Source organism: Bos indicus, chromosome 2 (assembly GCF_029378745.1).
Source record: "Bos indicus isolate NIAB-ARS_2022 breed Sahiwal x Tharparkar chromosome 2, NIAB-ARS_B.indTharparkar_mat_pri_1.0, whole genome shotgun sequence".
Classification (NCBI taxonomy): Eukaryota; Metazoa; Chordata; class Mammalia; order Artiodactyla; family Bovidae; genus Bos; species Bos indicus.
Window position 1 is genome coordinate 25,590,475 of NC_091761.1, and position 17,728 is coordinate 25,608,202.

Sequence of the window (17,728 nt, forward strand, 5' to 3'; positions counted from 1 at the left end):
CCAGGGTCTGTGTTTCTCTTTCAACATGACTTTGACATCCTGACCACTGGCAAAGGTCTGCCGCAGGGCAAAGGTGCTTCTGCAGGTCCACTTGGCCCCCAACATTACCTGTGCGGACCCCATATTTCAGGGTGTCTCTGCAGTCAACCAGGATCTGCTCCAGGGACTCGGGGTGGTCAGAGAGTTCCAAGTTGAAGCCCTCCATGCCTTCCAGCAGCTGGTGGGGGTGGTGGAAGTCCAGCACTTTGGTGGAGCGATCGAACGTCTTCCGGACATAGTTGAGGAGTATGTCCACCACCTCCAACAGGAATTGCACAGTTTGCTCCTCCCCGTTCTTAGCCGGAAGCAGATCTGAGGGGGAAAAGTCAATGAGTGGTTATTACCTGACTACTATCTGGATTCCCTCAGCTTAGAAATCCCTAATATCCATGGTATCTTTATAGGCCTAATTTCCTTCCAGGATACATATGTGCATTATCTGTTGTACCATCTTTGCAGAAAAATGTACATAATCGCATACACAGAAGTGTTGCTTATACTCCCTGGGAGTTCACAGACTTTCTGACAGTTAATATGCTCATAAATAGAAAGCTTTGAGAAGCCATGAGCAGCCTACCACTGCTCAATACCACTGTTATTCATTTGGGCACCTGTCAGGCATGTGATGTACAGGGCTTCTGTCTTGCTGCCCTAGAACCAGGTATGTCTCTGTACATCTGGCTCAGACACTGGGCTTTTGGTTTGGTGTTATTATGATGTGCTTGATCTATTGCTGATGGAAGGTGAGGCTTCTGTGGGTAGAGGCTGAGGACTCCCTGAAGACGGTGGTTCTTTATGTCCTTGGACTGAAAACTAGAACTGGAAGATGAAGCTTAGGAGGGTGGGAGAGGGAACTCCTGCCTGTCTCTTGACCTTATCCTTTGCAGCTCGGCCTTTGGGATGCCAGGACATGATTCTGTGTTCCAACTTTTGTTAGGCAGAGTCAGACAGGCAAGGCAGCCACGGAGAAAAGCTGAAGTTGTCAGTCACAGCTCAAGAACAGACTGGCTGTAATGATGTTCTTTGTCTGTTCTTCAGATTACCCCTCTCATATTTTGTTAGTCTTGTTTACTCTTCCTGTTTGGCCTCCACGGCTTGTGGGGAGCTCATGGAAGGGTGTGGTGATGGGTTTACCTTTGAGCTCATCGAGAAAGACTGGGAAAGCACCTGCTGAGACTGTTGTAGGGGCAACAATAGTGACTGAAAGATCTTCAAAAGAAAAACGAGCTTTAGGACAGCAATTTGGTCATGAGGCCCAGTTACACAGCTCTCCACAGGGCGATTTTGTTGTTGTAGTGGCCACTACTCTTGGAGCATAAACGCTATTAAGAGAATCACTGGATTTTCTTATATGTAAGCTTGTTCTGGATTTTCAGATTCTATGAATCTACATTTGTCCCTGCAAGTATCTTTAGAGTTGATTGTTTTACTGATTATCCTCATCCAGCTTTCAAAGGATGGCGACCTGGACAGTATGGAAGGAGGGAGAATATTCTAATCAGATGTTGGGAAAGCAGTTTCATGATGCTTCAGAGGGAATAACAACTTCTTTTGGTAAGATCAGTAAAATTTCAGGAGAAAGTAAAGAAACTCCAATAAGGAGCCTACTGGCTAGCGCTGGGGCTGGGGTGGGGGTGGGGAGTACCTCGGGCGAACAGGTTGGAGAAGTCTGTCTCTGTGCGGCGGAAGCGGCCATCCTTGTCACTGTTTTCACAGGAAAGCAGGTTCTTGGAGGACTGCCTCTCCTTGAAGGCGCTCACAAGCCTGCTCTTCTCTTCCAGGCTGTTGGTCCTCTGCAAGAAGCCTGTAGCACAAGAAGCTGGGTCAGAGGAAGGGCAGCGAACTCCCAGCCTCACAGGATTAGCTGCCGGCCCAGGTTGACTCTCCAAGCAGGATCCTCGCATCCCCTGAGAAGAAGCCACGTGTCTGTGTTTTCAATGTAAGGGCCCTGGCACTGCTCGCCTTCAGGCGGGGAGGGGGCAGTGTCAAGTGTCATCAGTGGTACAGACCCAGTCATGCAAGAGAGAAAAACAGTAAGTGAAGCCCATTCTCCTCTCTGAACATGACAGTGAATGCAGAATTAAGACAATTGGACAGCTTCCACTCCAGTAACCAGCCCCAGGATGGGGTTTTAAGGGAAGGGATGCAAACAGAGAGGATGCTGCCAGTACTGGGTTTACGGGCTGTGCAGCCAGAGGGAGGAGGAGGTGAGGACCAGCACTGAGCACTGGGGAAGGTGCTTTCCTTGGGTACACCAGGCAAATGCTACCAGGGTTGAACCTAAGTTTAATTTTTCGGACCCAAACCTGAAGTACAGCTTTCCCTGTTCCCTCCCCTCTTAAATAAAGGTATTGGATAAAGAGACAAGAAAGCCTAAAATTTTATGTCTGGTGACATTTAGTTCTATAAATACGTATTGAGCACCTATTGTGGAAAAGGACTTAAGCTAAGCATTTAGGATGGTGGACAAATAAAGATAAATGAGAGAGATCCCCTCTTCTCCAGGAGCTTACAGTTTGGCAGCTGGTGACCAACAATGTAATACATTGAGAAGAACTCCATGGAGACGAACTCTGAGTCCAGGGGGGAGTCAAAGCCCTCCCCTCTGCTCTCACAAGGGGTGGAAATCTCTCCTGCTTGAGGAGAGCAGTGCAAACATTAGCAGCGGCAAACCCAGAAGCAGGCTGAACTGAAAGGGCTGGAGACTCTGCCAGCCAAGAGCACTATTTCCTCCCTCAGTACCTCCACCCATCCCTACTTCTGTTCCTTCCCTCATCTCCTTCAACTCAGTCTCAATCTTAGTCAGAAATACAACACCCTGAAAAGAGGAAGAAAGTTCTAAGTTTCTTGGTGACCCCAAAGCTGTATTTGTAGATTCCAAGATCCTTGGGGAGCCACAAATGTCACAAGGCAAGCTTGGAGGAAAGTCCCAAGAGGTTGGAAGAGAGGCAAGTTATTCTGGGAAATTCAGCTTTACTTCCCCAGGACTGCAATTCAGTGGTGAGGGGTGGAGGAAGGAGGAATGCAGGGGGAAGGTGGGGGTGATTAGAATCCTCCCACATGCAGGAGCAGGGTCTATTTTTGGAGGGAAGACTAGAAAGGCAGAGGTACCAGGACTTCAACTGTTCCCAGCACTTTTTAAAAGTATCACTAAAGCTCCAAAGGACATCAGAAGGCTGGGGATACCCTATAATAGAGCTCCACACTTAGATATGAAGATAGGGGTTGCATCTTCTCCCTCACCTCTTCTCCTACTTTGAGTTCCTCCTTCGAACCCTTAGAGTCCTAAACCAGAAGCCCTCATTCACTTACCAGAGGGGTGCAGGATCACCTGGCTCCTGGGTAAGACTGCTCCCCTACGCCCAGAACTGGCAGCTGTGGAATCTCTCAGGCTGAAAAGACCATGTCCAGGTGCCCTAATGGAGATGAGGTCCTGCCTTGCTGAACTCCCGCTCTCCAGGTCTCTGACTTCTGGTTGGCTCTGACTCACTCCCTGGAAAAGTCTCTGCCTTGAAACCCCTGAGCATCTCCTTTCCTCTGGGAAAGGACCAGGACCTGCATTTGTGCTTTGGGGATTATCTCCCAAGGATTTCTTGACACAGGCATTCCCAGAGGTGTCCTAATAGGAATGGAAGATGACAATTACAACGCAACTTTAAACCTGCATCCCATTCCTGAACCACACTTCCTGGAGTGCACTAGGAACTAGTGTGTTCTATACATCTTGTAATTATCTCATGCATAGCACAACTTATACTACATTATGAAGGTGAAAGTCACTCAGTCGTGTCCGGCTCTTTGTGACCCCATGGATTGTAGCCTGCCAGGCTCCTCTGTCCATGCAATGCTCCAGGCCAGAATACTGAAGTGGGTAGACATTCCCTTCTCCAGGGGATCCTCCCAACTCACGGACTGAACCCAGGTCTCCTGCATTGCAGGCGGATTCTTTACCATCTGAGCCAATACTACATTATAATCCATGATAAAAGCCATTAATTTGCTAATGTAAACATTTAATGGATATGATTTGCACAATAACACTTCTTTGGGAAGGTATATGTTTTCTAAAGTATTGGGAGCCTCAAAAAAAGGTCAATAGCCCCAGCCTCTCTGGGCTCTGAGAGGTTCTGGAAGGAACTGTATGCTTCTCCAAGGATGATGAGGTGGTGGACAATGTCCTCAAGGACACTGAGGTTAGTGCTTTGACAACCTCCCTGGCTAGCAAGTGGTCTTAGAAGCAGAGGCCCCTGAGACTGATGCAGACTGTACTCCCTTTTGCTCTATATCTCAGCTATAAGGACCTGGTTTCCCTGGTGGCTCAGACTGTAGGTAAAGAATCTGCCTGCAATGCAGGAGACCTGGGTTTGATCCCTGGGTTGGGAAGATCCCTGGAGAAGGGAATACCCACTCCAGTATTGTGGCCTGGAGAATTCCATGGACTGTATAGTCTACAGGGTTACAAAGAGTCAGACACAACTGAACGATTTTCACTCACTTTAAGCCTGTGAACAACTGGTCACTTAACAGTCTTAGGAGGCAAAGAGGTGCTACAACCTGATCAAAGCTGACCGCAGCTTCGGCTCTCTTCCACTTGCCTCAGTGGGGCCTCTCTGGGCTCTGCTGCTGGTTCCTCACAGCCGACCCCACACTCAAAGGCCTAATCAGCCCCATGAGTTGGGGGAAGTGTGAGGAATTAGAAAGCACTGGGTTCAAGCTGGTTGTTTCCAAGTGGGGCTTTGAACTGAGCCTGGCATAAGGCTTACCTGGCCAAGGGAGCAAGTGAGGCCTGAAGCCCAAGCCCATGCTGTCACCCATCAAGCTATAGCATGGAATTGCATCTCCCTAGAGGAAGGGGTCAGAGAAGGCAATGGCACCCCACTCCAGTACTCCTGCCTGGAAAATCCCATGGATGGAGGAGCCTGGTAGGCTGCAGTCCATGGGGTCGCTAAGAGTAGGACATGACTGAGCGACTTCACTTTCACTTTTCACTTCCATGCATTGGAGAAGGGAATGGCAACCCACTCCAGTGTTCTTGCCTGGAGAATCCCAGGGACGGGGGAGCCTGGTGGGCTGCCGTCTATGGGGTCACACAGAGTCGGACACGACTGAAGTGACTTAGCAGCAGTAAATCAGAGAACGGGGTTCTTTTCCTGACTTTTCTGGGATATGAGTACCCTGCCAGATCTCTCCCCCACCTCAAACACTTTTTTTTTAGTTTCAAGAAACGTAAGCATAGAGAATTCGAAATCTATGTTTAAAAGCTGGTGACTGACACAAAATAAGACACACACGTAAACACACTGCACGGGGCTAAATGAAACAGCTCAGGGGCTGTAACTGGGAGCCAGTTTGGGAGCTCTGCATAAAGAAGTGGTTGAGCCCCAAGGACTCACCAGTAAGTCAGCAGAGCACAGTAACAGAACTCAGGGCTCCCTGTATCTCCTTCTATTTAGGTCACACCATCGTACCTACAACCACCCTGCTTTCCACCTCTTGGCAAGTCCTGGGGTTTCTCCTGGCTGACTGCTCTCCCAGGTGATTCTGCCTCCAGAACTAAGGGTCCCACCAGTGAGACCAAGGGCCTTCCTAGCAGCTTTGTTTTTCTGGTTGGGGATGGGGATAGGAGAGTGAAAGAGGTTGAATCTTGGCAAGGCACTGAAACGTTTAATAGGGGTTACCCAGGGCAATGGATTTGGAAATGAGAAAATGACCATTAGTCCCCTCAACCATCTTAAGGTGAAAGGTCAAACCAACCTGGATAGTGTCAGGCCAAGAGGGCACCTTACAAGCCCACAAAGGCCTGGGATGAAAGCGGGGTGGGTATCTGTGTGAGGAGGAGGGGACCGGCTGTGGATTCAGGTCAAAACCAAAGACTGCACTTTGCCTCCGGGAGCTAGACTAAAATGGAAAGCCCAAGCTGGCTCAAAGTACGGAAAAACAAATCCTCTCGGTGTTGCCTTTCAGAATCCAACTTATTGTAAAGCCTTCTAGCCTGTGGCCCCCAAAGCTTGCATACTAGCAGAAGCCAGTTTCCCGTGGGCAAACTGCCAGCCCTCTCCTGTTACAGGGGTTGCAACTTTCTTGAAATTAGTGTTGGGGAGGAGGGTAAAAACAGAAGAAACTCCCAGAGGATGCTAGCCCCCAAATTCCGCCAGAGCTCCTCTTCCGAGGAAGTTAATGCAAGCCTCTACTTCCCAGTTCGCGGACCCCAGTTCCGGGACACCTAATCCCGGATCCAGGGATGCTCCTGCCCCTCTACCCTTTCGGGGCACTTCGGGTGTGTCTCCCGAAGCGGCGTTTAGATTTTTTTTTCTCCCAGACTCCGAAGGGCTGTAGTCGGGGCAACAGGGGGCACCGCCCGGGACCGAGGCCAGGAAGCTAGGACCAGGATGGACGAGGGCCGCCCTCCAGGCAAAGCTTGCATCGCGGGGAAAGCAGCTCTCGGCCCCAGCCGCCCGCACCCCGCCCTCGACCGTGGCGGGCGCCCAGGGCCCGCTCAGTTCTGCTTGCCCAGCTGCATGACAATGACGGCTGACGAAGCCAAGCGCCGCGGCCGCCGAAGGGACCTGGCGCGAAACGGGCTATTAAGTCGGGAATGGCGGCGGGGGGAGGGGGTTATTTATAGAACAAAGCTCGGCCGCCGCCTGGTGCCCCCGTGCGGGGACGCGGCCCCAGGACTCGCGTGCAGGGGAGAGGGCCAAAGCCAAGGCTGGGCTTTTCCCGCAGAACGCCTAGGTCCTGGAGTTGAGCAACCCTTCCTCGCCGTAATTGCTGCTCCTAGGATCAAGGGGACGAAGCCCCAGAATCGCAGGGAGGGCGCCGCGCGGTCAGGCAGGGGAAAGTGGGTTTCTCCCAGAAACTGCTAAATAAGTCTTCTTGCTCAGGCCACCAACTGCCGCCGCCCTGGGGCCCCAGGATGCAGGGCCCCAGGAAGATCTGTCCCAGAGGCCACGGGCTCGCCGGCTTGCTCGCGGGGCTGGGTGGGCGCACGCGCCCACGCCTGCGCCGCTGCTATCTCCCGAGCGCAGCAGCTGAGCGACTGCCTTTGAATAAGCCCCTCGTTAATCTTCCCCCGCCTCTCCAGCCCCTGCCCGGGGACGTCCGTATTTTCTGGGCCCGATAAGCCTAGAGATTTTAGACGGTGAAATGTAGCAAGGAAAGCAAGTCCTCATTGTTCAGCCGGAGCCACTCAGCTGTGTCCCTTCGAACAAATCTTTTTTTCCTTAAAAAAAAAAAAATCACACCCCATTGGGCGTTTTCATTTCGGATCCTCACGTCTCTGGAGAGCTGTTCTTTCCTCCCCTCCAGCTCCCAGATCTATTGTTCCTTCCTTTCTGACGAATCGTGCCCGACACCCCCTCTTTCCCTCTTGCGGCCCCACGCCCCCTTGGCCCCCTTTCCCTTCCCTCTCCCTTCAAGGGCAAGCTCCGCAAAACCTCTAGCTTGCACTGCCCGCACTTCCTCCAGGCAGGCCACCTAGGGCTGCTGGCAATCCTTTCTTTTGGTCTCCAAGGCCTCAAAGAACGCAAGCTGAATCCGTTTTGACATCTCGGGGCAAAAATGTCCAGCCGAGAAGCCCACTTTCAACCCGCAATGGTGGAGGCGGAACAGGTACGACGCGTTAGCCACCGTCTTAGCCATGTATCTCGTCTTAGGCCTGCTCTCCAGGAAAGCCAGACCTTTTTACTCCACCTTCGCGACACACAGGCCGAGCGCTCCGGTCAGAACTGCCCCAGCGCGGGGCACGAAGAGCGAGCGAGGCTGTAGTGCTGGGGCGCTGTGCTCGTCCCCAGCCAGGGGAGCCCCGACCCCTGGACCCTATCGGAAAAGATCCCTTGGGAACAGGTCAGAAGAGGGCAGATGAAGGTCAAGAGCCGCAGAGGAGCGTCTCCGCCTGGCGTCGGGGCTGTAGACACTTCCGAAAACATTCAGAAGCCAGGATTCCCTTCCGCTTACATCCCACTCTCCCAAACCCGCCAAGCCAGCTCGCCTCGAAGCCCTTTGGGGCCCAGCGGGCCCTTTCACTCACCGCAGATCTTCAGCCCCAGTTTTCTGGTGCATCCATGGGCCACGCCGCACCAGGTGTCATACGCTAGAAAGCAAGAGACGTGCGTTCAGTGAGGCTCGGACAGTCTGGGACCCGCTCGAAGGCAAAGGTGTTCTGGGGAGGGTGGGGGCAAGTCTTTGCCAGTGCGCCTCATTAAATAGCTCTTTCCCCAACGAGCTGAGTCTGACCTTTGGGCTGACAGGGAGACTCGTGCCCTCAGAGAACCCACCACAGTCCCTTTCCGATTCTACTTCAGATAGGGAACAGTGTCTCTGAGAGGCCGCGCGCCCCGCGCTCTGCTGGGCCTCCAAGCGACCCCAGCCATTCAAGTCGGGTGGCCGCCGAGGGGTCGCGGAGTGGGACAGGGCTGGCTCCTCAGTTGGCCAGCACCCACCCGCAGGCCCTGTCCCTTGGTCTCTGCCCGAAGGGCGACCACAGCAGCCAGGAAAGGGAACACAAGAGACATCTGGGACCAACGCGTCTCATAATTTCTTGGCGGGTCTCCAGCCGAGTGGCAGCTTAAAATAAACTGGCATGAAATGGGGTCGCGGAAGAGTTCAGGAATTAATTGGGTGAAAAATAGTATTTGACTAGATGATCGGGCTCGCTTGGCTGCTCTTCAGTGGGACTGGGGAGTCAGTAAGACAATAGTGCGCCTGGGGTCTTCATCCCTGCCCCCTCTTCCTAACCTGCCCCTCATTAACCCTTCCCTCCGGCATCTCTAGAAGTAAAGGGAATCAGACACTTTTTCTCGAGGTCTAAATCGGGGACTCAGGAGCTGCCGTATTCTCAGACTCCTCAGTGTCTAGCCTGCCTTCAGGATTCAACTTCCATCTAGGAGTGCAGGGGTGCCTGAGGAGCCCGCGTGCGACCTGGTGTGGTGGGCCTAGCGAGAAATTCTCAGATTCCTCATAGCAAGGCGTCTCTAGTCCCTCCCATCCCCCACCCCATCCTGGCCGGTGCCTTCAGCCCCGCACGAATGTTGGCTGCGATAAGGAGAATGACATCCATTAAACCCGAGGCACAACAGAGCCTCAGCGGGGAGAGGAACTAGCCCAACGTCAGAGAGACAGCGTGTCAGAGAGACAGCGTGTCACAGATGGAGTTCCTGCAACAGACAGTAAATCAGTGCGAAAGCTAAACCCCAGTAACAGCACCTTTAAGGTAAAGTGCTATTTCCACCCGGTGCAGTGCTTTCACTGTAAACTGCTTTCATCCCACCTAATCCTCATAATCTTATAAAGCAAGAGGAGTGTTAATCTAAGACTCATTTTCACAAATAATAACAGTGAGGCTCAGAGAGGTGAGGAGAGTTTTCCAAGGTCACTCAGCTATGGCTTGGAGTTCAGACCCATTGCACTGCCTTTTAGAGTTGGGGATTACAGTGAAAGAAAGGGAGTGAGATGGGAAGAGGAAGTGAGAGAGCCCCTTTGATGTAGGGAAGACTGAGTGGTCTAGGGCAAAGAGGCGGGGTCGCTGCAGTAAGAGGTTGTGTAAAATTGTGTGAATTAAGCAAAGCCACTTCCCAGGAGACCTTGGAGGGGCAGAGAAGCGGAGCCAGCTGGGCAGGCAAGAGTGGGTAGAGAGCCAGGTGAGTGAGTGCAGCCTGGGATGCTCACCGCAGCTGGGCTGTTGGGGCGGGAAACAAGACAGGTGCTTCTCAGAACCTGTGTTTCAGGATCTTCCCTCTGCCTTGGCGAATTCCGGGCGCGACCTCCAGGCCACAAATGAATTCGGGTCAGTGCCTCTACTGGGTCTGGACCTAGGTTTGGGCACATGGGCTCCACTGGGGGCTGCCTCTGGGAAGTAGGGGCGTGATGGGGGTGCAGGACTCGAGGGTGGATGAACACTATGGATACCCACCCTTGCCAAGGCAGCAGAAAAGGGGCGGGAAATGTGGAGAGAACTGGAAAAGAAATCCATCTGTGCCTCAGCAACAGACAAAGGCACTCAGGCCTCCGAGCAGCTCTGGTGGCCAGTGTGCAGCTCATGAGCCACCAAGGCTGGCGGCTCTCTTGAGTCTCTCTTTATTGTGTGGGTAATTGTAGCTTCCCTGGGGGTGGGGCATCGAAGCTGCAAAGGGAACTGGAAAGCAGTCTAAAAATTTAAGAGGAGGTCTTCTGCCAAGAAGCCAAGGGCAGCACCTATGGGTAGGATAAAGGGCTTACCTGACCACTCCCTCCTCCGCCCCCTGCCAACCTTCCTTGTTGAGAACAATTGATGTTTTCTCAAGCTTATAGAAAGTGCCATAAAAGCGAAGCAATGAGCCCTCTTTCCAATCACAGTACCACCCTTAAGCCCCCTTTTTATACAAAAATTTTGGGGCCCTTACTCTCTGGAGCTGATAGATTTGGAGGGAGACCATTTCAGTCTAAAGTGGAAAACGGAAAACAATTTCTCCATCTTCCCACCTCTACAAAGAGGTAGGAAATCAATCCGAATTATGCCCAGATTCTACAAATGGGTTGAAGAGCCACGCCGAGCTAGGGATGGGGAAACATAAATCTTCCCACCACCTTTTATCTCGTTCCCCCTTTCACTCTTTGGGAGGTGTCCACTGCTGACAGGTCTCCTGGCCCGGAAAAAAGAGAGGGCTGCTCTGTCCTTCTTCCCTGGCAAACCTTCTGGGCTCCTCCTTGTTCCCCACTTCTTGCCACTCAGAATGTGGCCCACTTTTTTTTTTTTTTGGTCTTTGAAATGTAATTAATTGTCTAAAATGTAGAGGCTTAATCTCAGAACGTTTTATGCTCCTTTTTCGCCACTGGCTTCTCCCTCACTCGTCAATAGCTCGACGCAAATTTGGAGCAATTAGGGACCCCGAGTTTTCTAAAAGCTGCAATTAACGTCGAAATTTCCGCTGATTATAGACTTCCAGGGGGAAAGACGGAGGGGGAGGGGTCAGATCTCGGCTCAACGAAATCTGGAGATAGAAAACTCTATTCCCGCTGAGTCTCCCAGCTCCTCACATCTCCCCGTGCACCGACCCCGGTCGTCTCACCTAGCAAAGAAACCACACACAACACAACACAACACAACACAACACTCACCGCGCGTCCTTCACCCGTAGCGAAAGATCGCCGCCGCTCCGACCCTGTGTGGTTCCCACTCTCTTAGCGCCCTGGAATCACCTAGCATCCCTGGCAGTCGAACGACCTCTGGTTGAGACCTGGGTCAGGGCCCCATTTCTTTCTAGCCTCCATCATCTCCGCGCTCCCCCTTCCCTTTACGCCAGCGCAGACTCCTCAGGTCCAGCGCCCCCATCATTTGATAGGAAACTAGAGCAGGACCTACTTGTGGGGCGCAGGTTGGTAGTATTGGGGTCCGCTCCCGCGTTCGAGGAGGTTGCGGACGAAGAAGGGGTCGAAGACGCCATCAGCTCGGTCGTCCCGAGGCCTCTGCTGTCCGGGGTCCTCGGCCGGTCGGGCACTAGAAAAGGCTGCAAAGAGATTCGAGAGCTGTATGGGGAGGGCTTCCGGGGTCCAGGAGCGCGAGAGGCGATTGAGCGGGCGGGGGCGCGGACGCTCCCGCTTAAGTCTGGGCTAGAGAGAGGCGAAAGGAAGGGCAGCTGGCGGGCTGGGTTGGGGGAGCGCCAGGCTGGGGACTGGGGGAGGAGGAGACGTGCACGCGAGCTCTGGGATTCGGGCGCTCGCAACGTAGCCCCGGGCTCCTCTCCAGTCTGGCGGCGCGGTGGCGCGACCTGGAGCGCAGCGCTGAGACTAGGGGAACCCAAGGCCAGTGCAGGTCGCGCGGGTTCGGGCGGCTGGGCTAGGAGGGCTAGGGAGACTCAGTGCGCGATTTTCCAGCCCAGCCGTGACAAGCCCTATTGGGTCTCAGCAGCCGGCTGGCGGGCAGGCGGGAGGGGCGCGGGGCGGGTGGGGGGGCTGGTGAGCAGGAGGAGGGCGCACAGGGCGGGCACGTCTGGTTCGGTGTCTGGTTCCCGTTGTTGTGTCTGGCTAATTCCCTAAAAAGAAGGAGGCTAACTGCTCCAGGGAACGGGGACTTTGGTGAGACAAGGTGAGAGGAGAAAAAGGGGTTTGTGTTTTCACGGTCTCCCTCGGATTTGGCTGGGGAAGATATACAGTCACCTTGTACTCCAGACAGCCAGAAAGCAGCGAGTCGGAACCTCGCTCGTCTCCCTCTTGCCCCACCCGCTTTAAGCCATTTCGAAGCCAAGAACCGGGCTCCATTCTTGTTTCTGTATTTCCCCTCCACCCCGGATTTCTCTCTGTACAGACCTGGGGAGGGTGAGGGAGGCAAGAAAGGGGAATATCACCGGGGAAACCAACTTGTGCCCAGCGGGCGGGAGGCGGCAGATAAGGATAGGTGCGCGGCGTCCCTTCTCCGCGCTCAGCATTGGTGCGATGGCTTCCGAAGGCCAGGGAACAGAGAGAGTGCGGGCAAAGCTGGGTAGATACAAGAGCCTGCAGAGTAGCGCCCGCAGGCCACCGCCTCCACACTCTCCATAGGACCCCCATACCTAGCCCCGCGCGCGCACTCGCACAGCAACGTAGGCAGCTGGGAGACAGCGGTTTCTGGGGAAGTAACAGGTTACCGCTCTGAGTCGCGCCTTCGGCTGCTGCTGGCCAGGAGCCCGTTGGTGAGACCGGTGCTCGCAGCCGGGAAGCGGAGGAGAAAATCGCTCTCTCTCCACTCCTGCGTGAGCCTCAGCCTCTGTGCGTCCTCGGGGCATGAATCTCGCTGATGGGGATAGGATGATTGTGAAGGCTGAGGTCTCTGCATCGCGCAGGAACCGGGAGCTAAGACTGGGGCGGGCGGGAAGCTCTCGGTTCAGGAGGGTATAGACGACAGACTCTGGGGGTGGGGGTTGGCCATGAAACCGCGGCTGAACAGGACCCAGCTGAACAATCACAACTGGGCACTGGGAAGGTCCCGGCGGTTGCGCGCGTACCCACCTAGGCTGGGAGACAGCAAGCCGCGCGCTCCTGCCGCTCTTCTGCGTAGCGCCCAGCGATCTGCCCGGCTCGGCCCGGCTCTGCCTCAGGCGTAATCTGCCCGGCGTCACCTCCAGATGCAGCCTCTCTTTTGCTAGCACCGTCCCGCACGCGAGCTCCTGGAAGAGAGGAGAGCGATCCGAAGAGACGGCTGCTTGGCTTTGGGGGAGGCGGAGGCGGAGTGGGGAGGCGGGGACCGGCTCAGCAGGGGAATCACGAGGCCGCTGCTCGCGGGGGCAGCTCGTGGGCAGAGCGGCGGGGCTCCTTGCAGGTGCCTGACCGCCTCTGGAGCTTTATAGGGCGATTATAAACCCAGATCACGGGTTTGCACCCGGAAAAAAAGAAAAGAAAAAGCCCTATGAGTAATCCAGAACGTACTCAACACGCTCTGTTTTTTGAGCTAGGCAGAGGGTCGGGTAAGGAGAAGGAAAAGAGAAATTCTGTGAAGAATTCTGCCTCGCTGAGTGCTTCTCCCTCCCTTTCCTCTCCCCCATTACCATATCCTCGAGAAGACAGGAGCTGTAGCTTTGCGTCTGTTACTTGCCCCGCGGCTCCCCCAGCTTTCTGATGCCTCCAAGAGCGGAAACCTCTCCCTGGGTCATGTCCTTGCTGGCTCTCTACTGAGCCAGGTTCGTTGTAAAAGCAAAGGACGCAGAGATGAGGAGAGAACTCGCAGACCCGTAGAGGACTCCATCTCTTTTTCACTTCAGTTTTCTCATCCTGCTCGGAGCTTCCCCAAGTACTCCACCGGCGCACACTACCGAGTGCCTCCGTAGAGAAAAGGGTCCGATTTCCAACCCACTATACGCTCCCCCCTAGCTTCTGTTCCCTTGGTGATGGGGAAAGGAGTCCTCCTGATTGATCACATCTGAAGGTTAATAACACGCACGAGCGCCGCTCCACACACAAGGGGAACCCGAGCATAGAGGTGGCCCGGGGCTGGGCTGGGGGAAGCGGACCGGCCATCTCTGCCCAGGCCCGCACCCCTCCACTCTCCCTTCGTCTCACGCTGTTTAAGGATTCTCTTTTTGCAGTATTTAGACGGATTGAACAAACTGCCGCGTTCCGAAAGCCCCTCGCGGTATAAGGCGTTCACGGAAAAATTTCCACCAGATGGCGCCAGGCGGCCAGAGACCGAGAGGCCCTGTGCTGGCCGGGTCTTTCCTTGCGCCCCAGGGTCAACACCTGGAGGGGCTGGCGTGGCTGTTTTTCTCCCGCCTTTTCAAGCCAACCCTCAGGCACCCTCCTCTCTAATTTATGGTGTCCTCTTTCCTCCACCCCAGTTTCTTTTTCTTTAGGGCAAAACTGAGTTGATCATTGTGTCTGGGTGACACAGTGTAACCAGTGATTTCTTTCCTCGTTTTCACAGTGATTTTGTTGTTGCGATGCTGCAGGCAGGGGTTATTTATGGACACTTCTTCGACCTTGCTAGTCCACCGGAATCCTGATTCTTCTCTGAATGTCTTATTGCCTTTCACCATTACACAGTGGGAATGCTGAAAATCTTACAAAGCACTGAAAATTCCATAAGGGAGACGGAAGATTCTGCCCTTCCGCCTGGGAAGATACAGTCCGATTTAGTAAGAGGGTTCTCGTTGTGAGGTTTGAAATAACCGCGTTGCCCTTGATACTAAAGAAAATACTGTCGCCCTCTCTCAATCTTACAGTAAGACCTCGGGCACTTTTTAAAAACGGAAGAGCATGCAGAAAGGCAGGCGTAGGTCACTGCAACTCTGGGTCCCAGAGCTCAGGACTGGGCAGGTGGGCGTGCCCACTCCGCGCAGAAAAAAACCCTCCAAACCGTGCACCGCGCAGCATCTCTGCCACGCTTGAAAAACGCAGTTTACTAAGAAAAAAGGCTCGGAATTCCACCCATGCCCGCTCCTCAGCTCTCCCTAAGAGAAATGGTTGTGCCAATCAAGGACCCAGGTGCTAGTGATAAATCATTCGAGATGGGCTGGGGCTAGGAGGCCAGCAGGAGGAGGCTCCTCTCAGGGTGTGCTGTACCAGGAAGACGCCTGCTCACCTTCTGTCCCTTCCACCTTCTCCCAAGACCCGAGATTCCCCAGAAAGGAAGATTTGTTTACCTTCACCTGTGGCATCAGACACTTCCAACCACTCCCTCTTCTGATTTCTGTGTTCAAAACTCTCACCTCTAAGGTTTTTAGCCAATAAAATATTCTCGCCAGAGAAAGAAATCTACAGGACTGTGTATAGCAAATTAAAGCTGAGTCCGTCCAGCTGCACGGATATCCCTCCCTTTCTCCTTTATATAGAGGGAAGGGAGGAATGAAGGGTCCTGCTTGTCCTTAATTTTAAAATGTTTAATATGATATTAGTAAGTAATATGTTAAATGTTTATTAATCACATGCTTGGTGTCAGGCTCTGTTTTCAGGGAACTTACACTGTCTTGGCAACTTATATTATCCCTGCATTCATGAACATTCCAGTTAGGAGGGGAGAGAAACAGTCTTGGGGACTTCATGGGTTTAGTTTGGTTTCCAATTATCTTCCATTCCAACCCAGGCTCTTGGGCTCAGCGGAGATGGTAAAGAACTGAGGGTCCAGAATCCCACAGTTTCAGCACAGCGAGTTCGGACGTAGGGCACGGCTCTTTCAGCACCAAGGACAGAGCCCACGGTTTGGAAGCTGAAGCCTCCAGTTCGTCGGCTTAGGTCGCCAGTATCTAGCAAACCCGCCTCCCTCGCACCATCCGCCTCCAGGCAGTAAATGCAGGGTTTGTTTTCCCCTTTTGGGGCGGGGTGGTGGTGGTGGTGGTGGAGTACCTCGCCCCCTACTTGCCTCCCCAGTAAGAATATGCAGGGAGGGTGATTGTGGTTGTCTTTTGGCTCTTCAGAATATTTGGGATCTATATTTTTGTTTATATTTTTCCACTCTTCTTTTTATCTTTTATTACTCCCGGGGGAAGATGCTCTGGATGATGGGGGTGGTAAAAAGATATCTTCTCTAGGGACTCGAACCGGTGGTGAGGGGTGGCCGGGAAGGGAGTGGTATCCGCCCAGCTGTTTCGTTTGCTTTTGATCTAAGGTTTAGCACCTTGAAGAAAAGGGAACAAGATGCCCAGAGGCAGAAAAAAAGAGGCGGCGAGTGCGACCCCTCTGTTCTCTCTCTTCCGGGCGTGGAGGAGTAGCCGGGCTGCAGCTCCGGCTACTCGATTATGTCTTCAGAAGTCAACTTTCCTTTGGGTCAAGGATGCCTGGGGCTTGGGAACATGACCCTCCGCCCACAGTGCCCCTTCTCTGGGAGGTTTAAAGATACTCCAAGTGGATTTGGAGCCAAACCTTTGGGCAAAGGGAAAAAAGGAGTGGGTGAAGTAAGGAGTGGAAGGGGCACCCGAATGGGCTGCGGGGGAGATTTTTATGCGTAAAATACGGTCCACGTCAAGGTGAGTAAATATGAAACGTCAATCTCTCTTTTTGACGCATTTAGCTTTTTTAGCCTTCAGAAAAGGTAATTTTGGAGCCCCATTGTGAATTCATTTTTGCTCGTTAAGGTCTATTTTAAGCATCTAATTTATGACCAAAAAAGAGAGGGGAAAATAGCAGTGCTCACCGTTTAAACGTCTGTCTCCCGAGACGAGGGCTGTGGAAGGCGTTGTTAACCGTACACTCAGCTTTTCTTAAGTGGGAGCGAATTGTGATTGTGTTCTTTAAAGATAGTTCATTCTGGACTTTCCTTGGGAACCATAGCTAAATCGACACCCCTACCCACAACAGGCACCCCTGGAAGACACTCACACTCACCCCTGAAAGACAGGAAGGGGTTAAAAATTGTGGCAAGCGAGAGAGAATTCCAGCCGGAATTGAACGCAGCCAAGAGGACTCCGGAAATTACAACCTTTTCTTCTGAAGAACAGTGGTGAGTTCCTCAAATAATGGTCACATGGTCCCTTCCCTTTCAATCACATGGTCCCTTTCTGAAGGTGAAAATATTCTAATAATAAAGAAATTAATCAAAGAGGATAGAGTAATTTGTATTTGGGCAAATCTTGTGCACATTTTAAGACGCCCTATTCTCGCTATTTCCAACACGACGACGACGGAGGGACCACCAGATGGCGACAGACTACTATTTCTGACAGGGGACAACGGATTCCACAAGAGAGCAGTACTTGAGGGAAAACTGCTGCTGGCAGGCCTTTTCCAGTTCACACTCACACTCTGCCATATTTCACAAAGCAGGGTCTTTTTTTTCTTTTTCTTTTTAATGCTTAGAGAGGCTGCCGGAAGTGGCCAGAAACATTCAAAATCTTTGTCCCTTTGGTGAAAGAGAGTCCCTTTGGTGAAAGAGAAGGGGATGTAAAGTATCTGATTCTTTCCCACAAAACTGCTCTGTAAAGGTAGCCTCAGGACAGAAACTCTGGTATTAGGCAAGGTGTTTCACTGTGAAACAGGACACCAAGGAAGTAACAGTCCTCAACTGCAATTCTGACAGAGCTTCGAAAATGTATCTGTTTTCAATTCTCTTAACAGAAACTTGGAGAAGGCAATGGCAACCCACTCCAGTACTCTTGCTTGGAAAATCCCATGGATGGAGGAGCCTAGTGGGCTGCCATCTATGGGGTCGCACAGAGTCTGACACGACTGAAGTGACTTAGCAGCAGCAGCAGCAAATGAATGGGATGCAAGGAAGATGATTTCCTGTATGTTTTTTTTAGTGAAACAGTAT

At 52.8% G+C, this 17,728-nt stretch overlaps 1 protein-coding gene across 3 annotated transcripts in view; it reads right to left on the bottom strand.

Moving 5' to 3' along the window:
* The window catches only part of GAD1 (glutamate decarboxylase 1), a 39,743-nt gene extending 25,890 nt beyond the window's left edge, over positions 1–13,853 (bottom strand). Inside the window, exons 1-6 of one of the 3 annotated variants that reach the window (XM_070803399.1) lie at positions 13,536–13,853; positions 13,000–13,157; positions 11,378–11,522; positions 8,069–8,131; positions 1,685–1,843; positions 109–351 (exon numbers count right to left, since the gene is read on the bottom strand). In XM_070803399.1, the coding sequence (XP_070659500.1) occupies positions 109–351; positions 1,685–1,843; positions 8,069–8,131; positions 11,378–11,459 (547 nt within the window). In that variant the 5' untranslated portion in view covers positions 11,460–11,522; positions 13,000–13,157; positions 13,536–13,853. Of the gene's footprint in view, positions 1–108; positions 352–1,684; positions 1,844–8,068; positions 8,132–11,377; positions 11,523–12,638; positions 12,774–12,999; positions 13,309–13,535 lie in introns of those variants that run through there. The other 2 variants (XM_070803393.1, XM_019985078.2) reach the window with 2 other exon arrangements.
* Between the last annotated feature and the right edge of the window lie 3,875 nt (positions 13,854–17,728).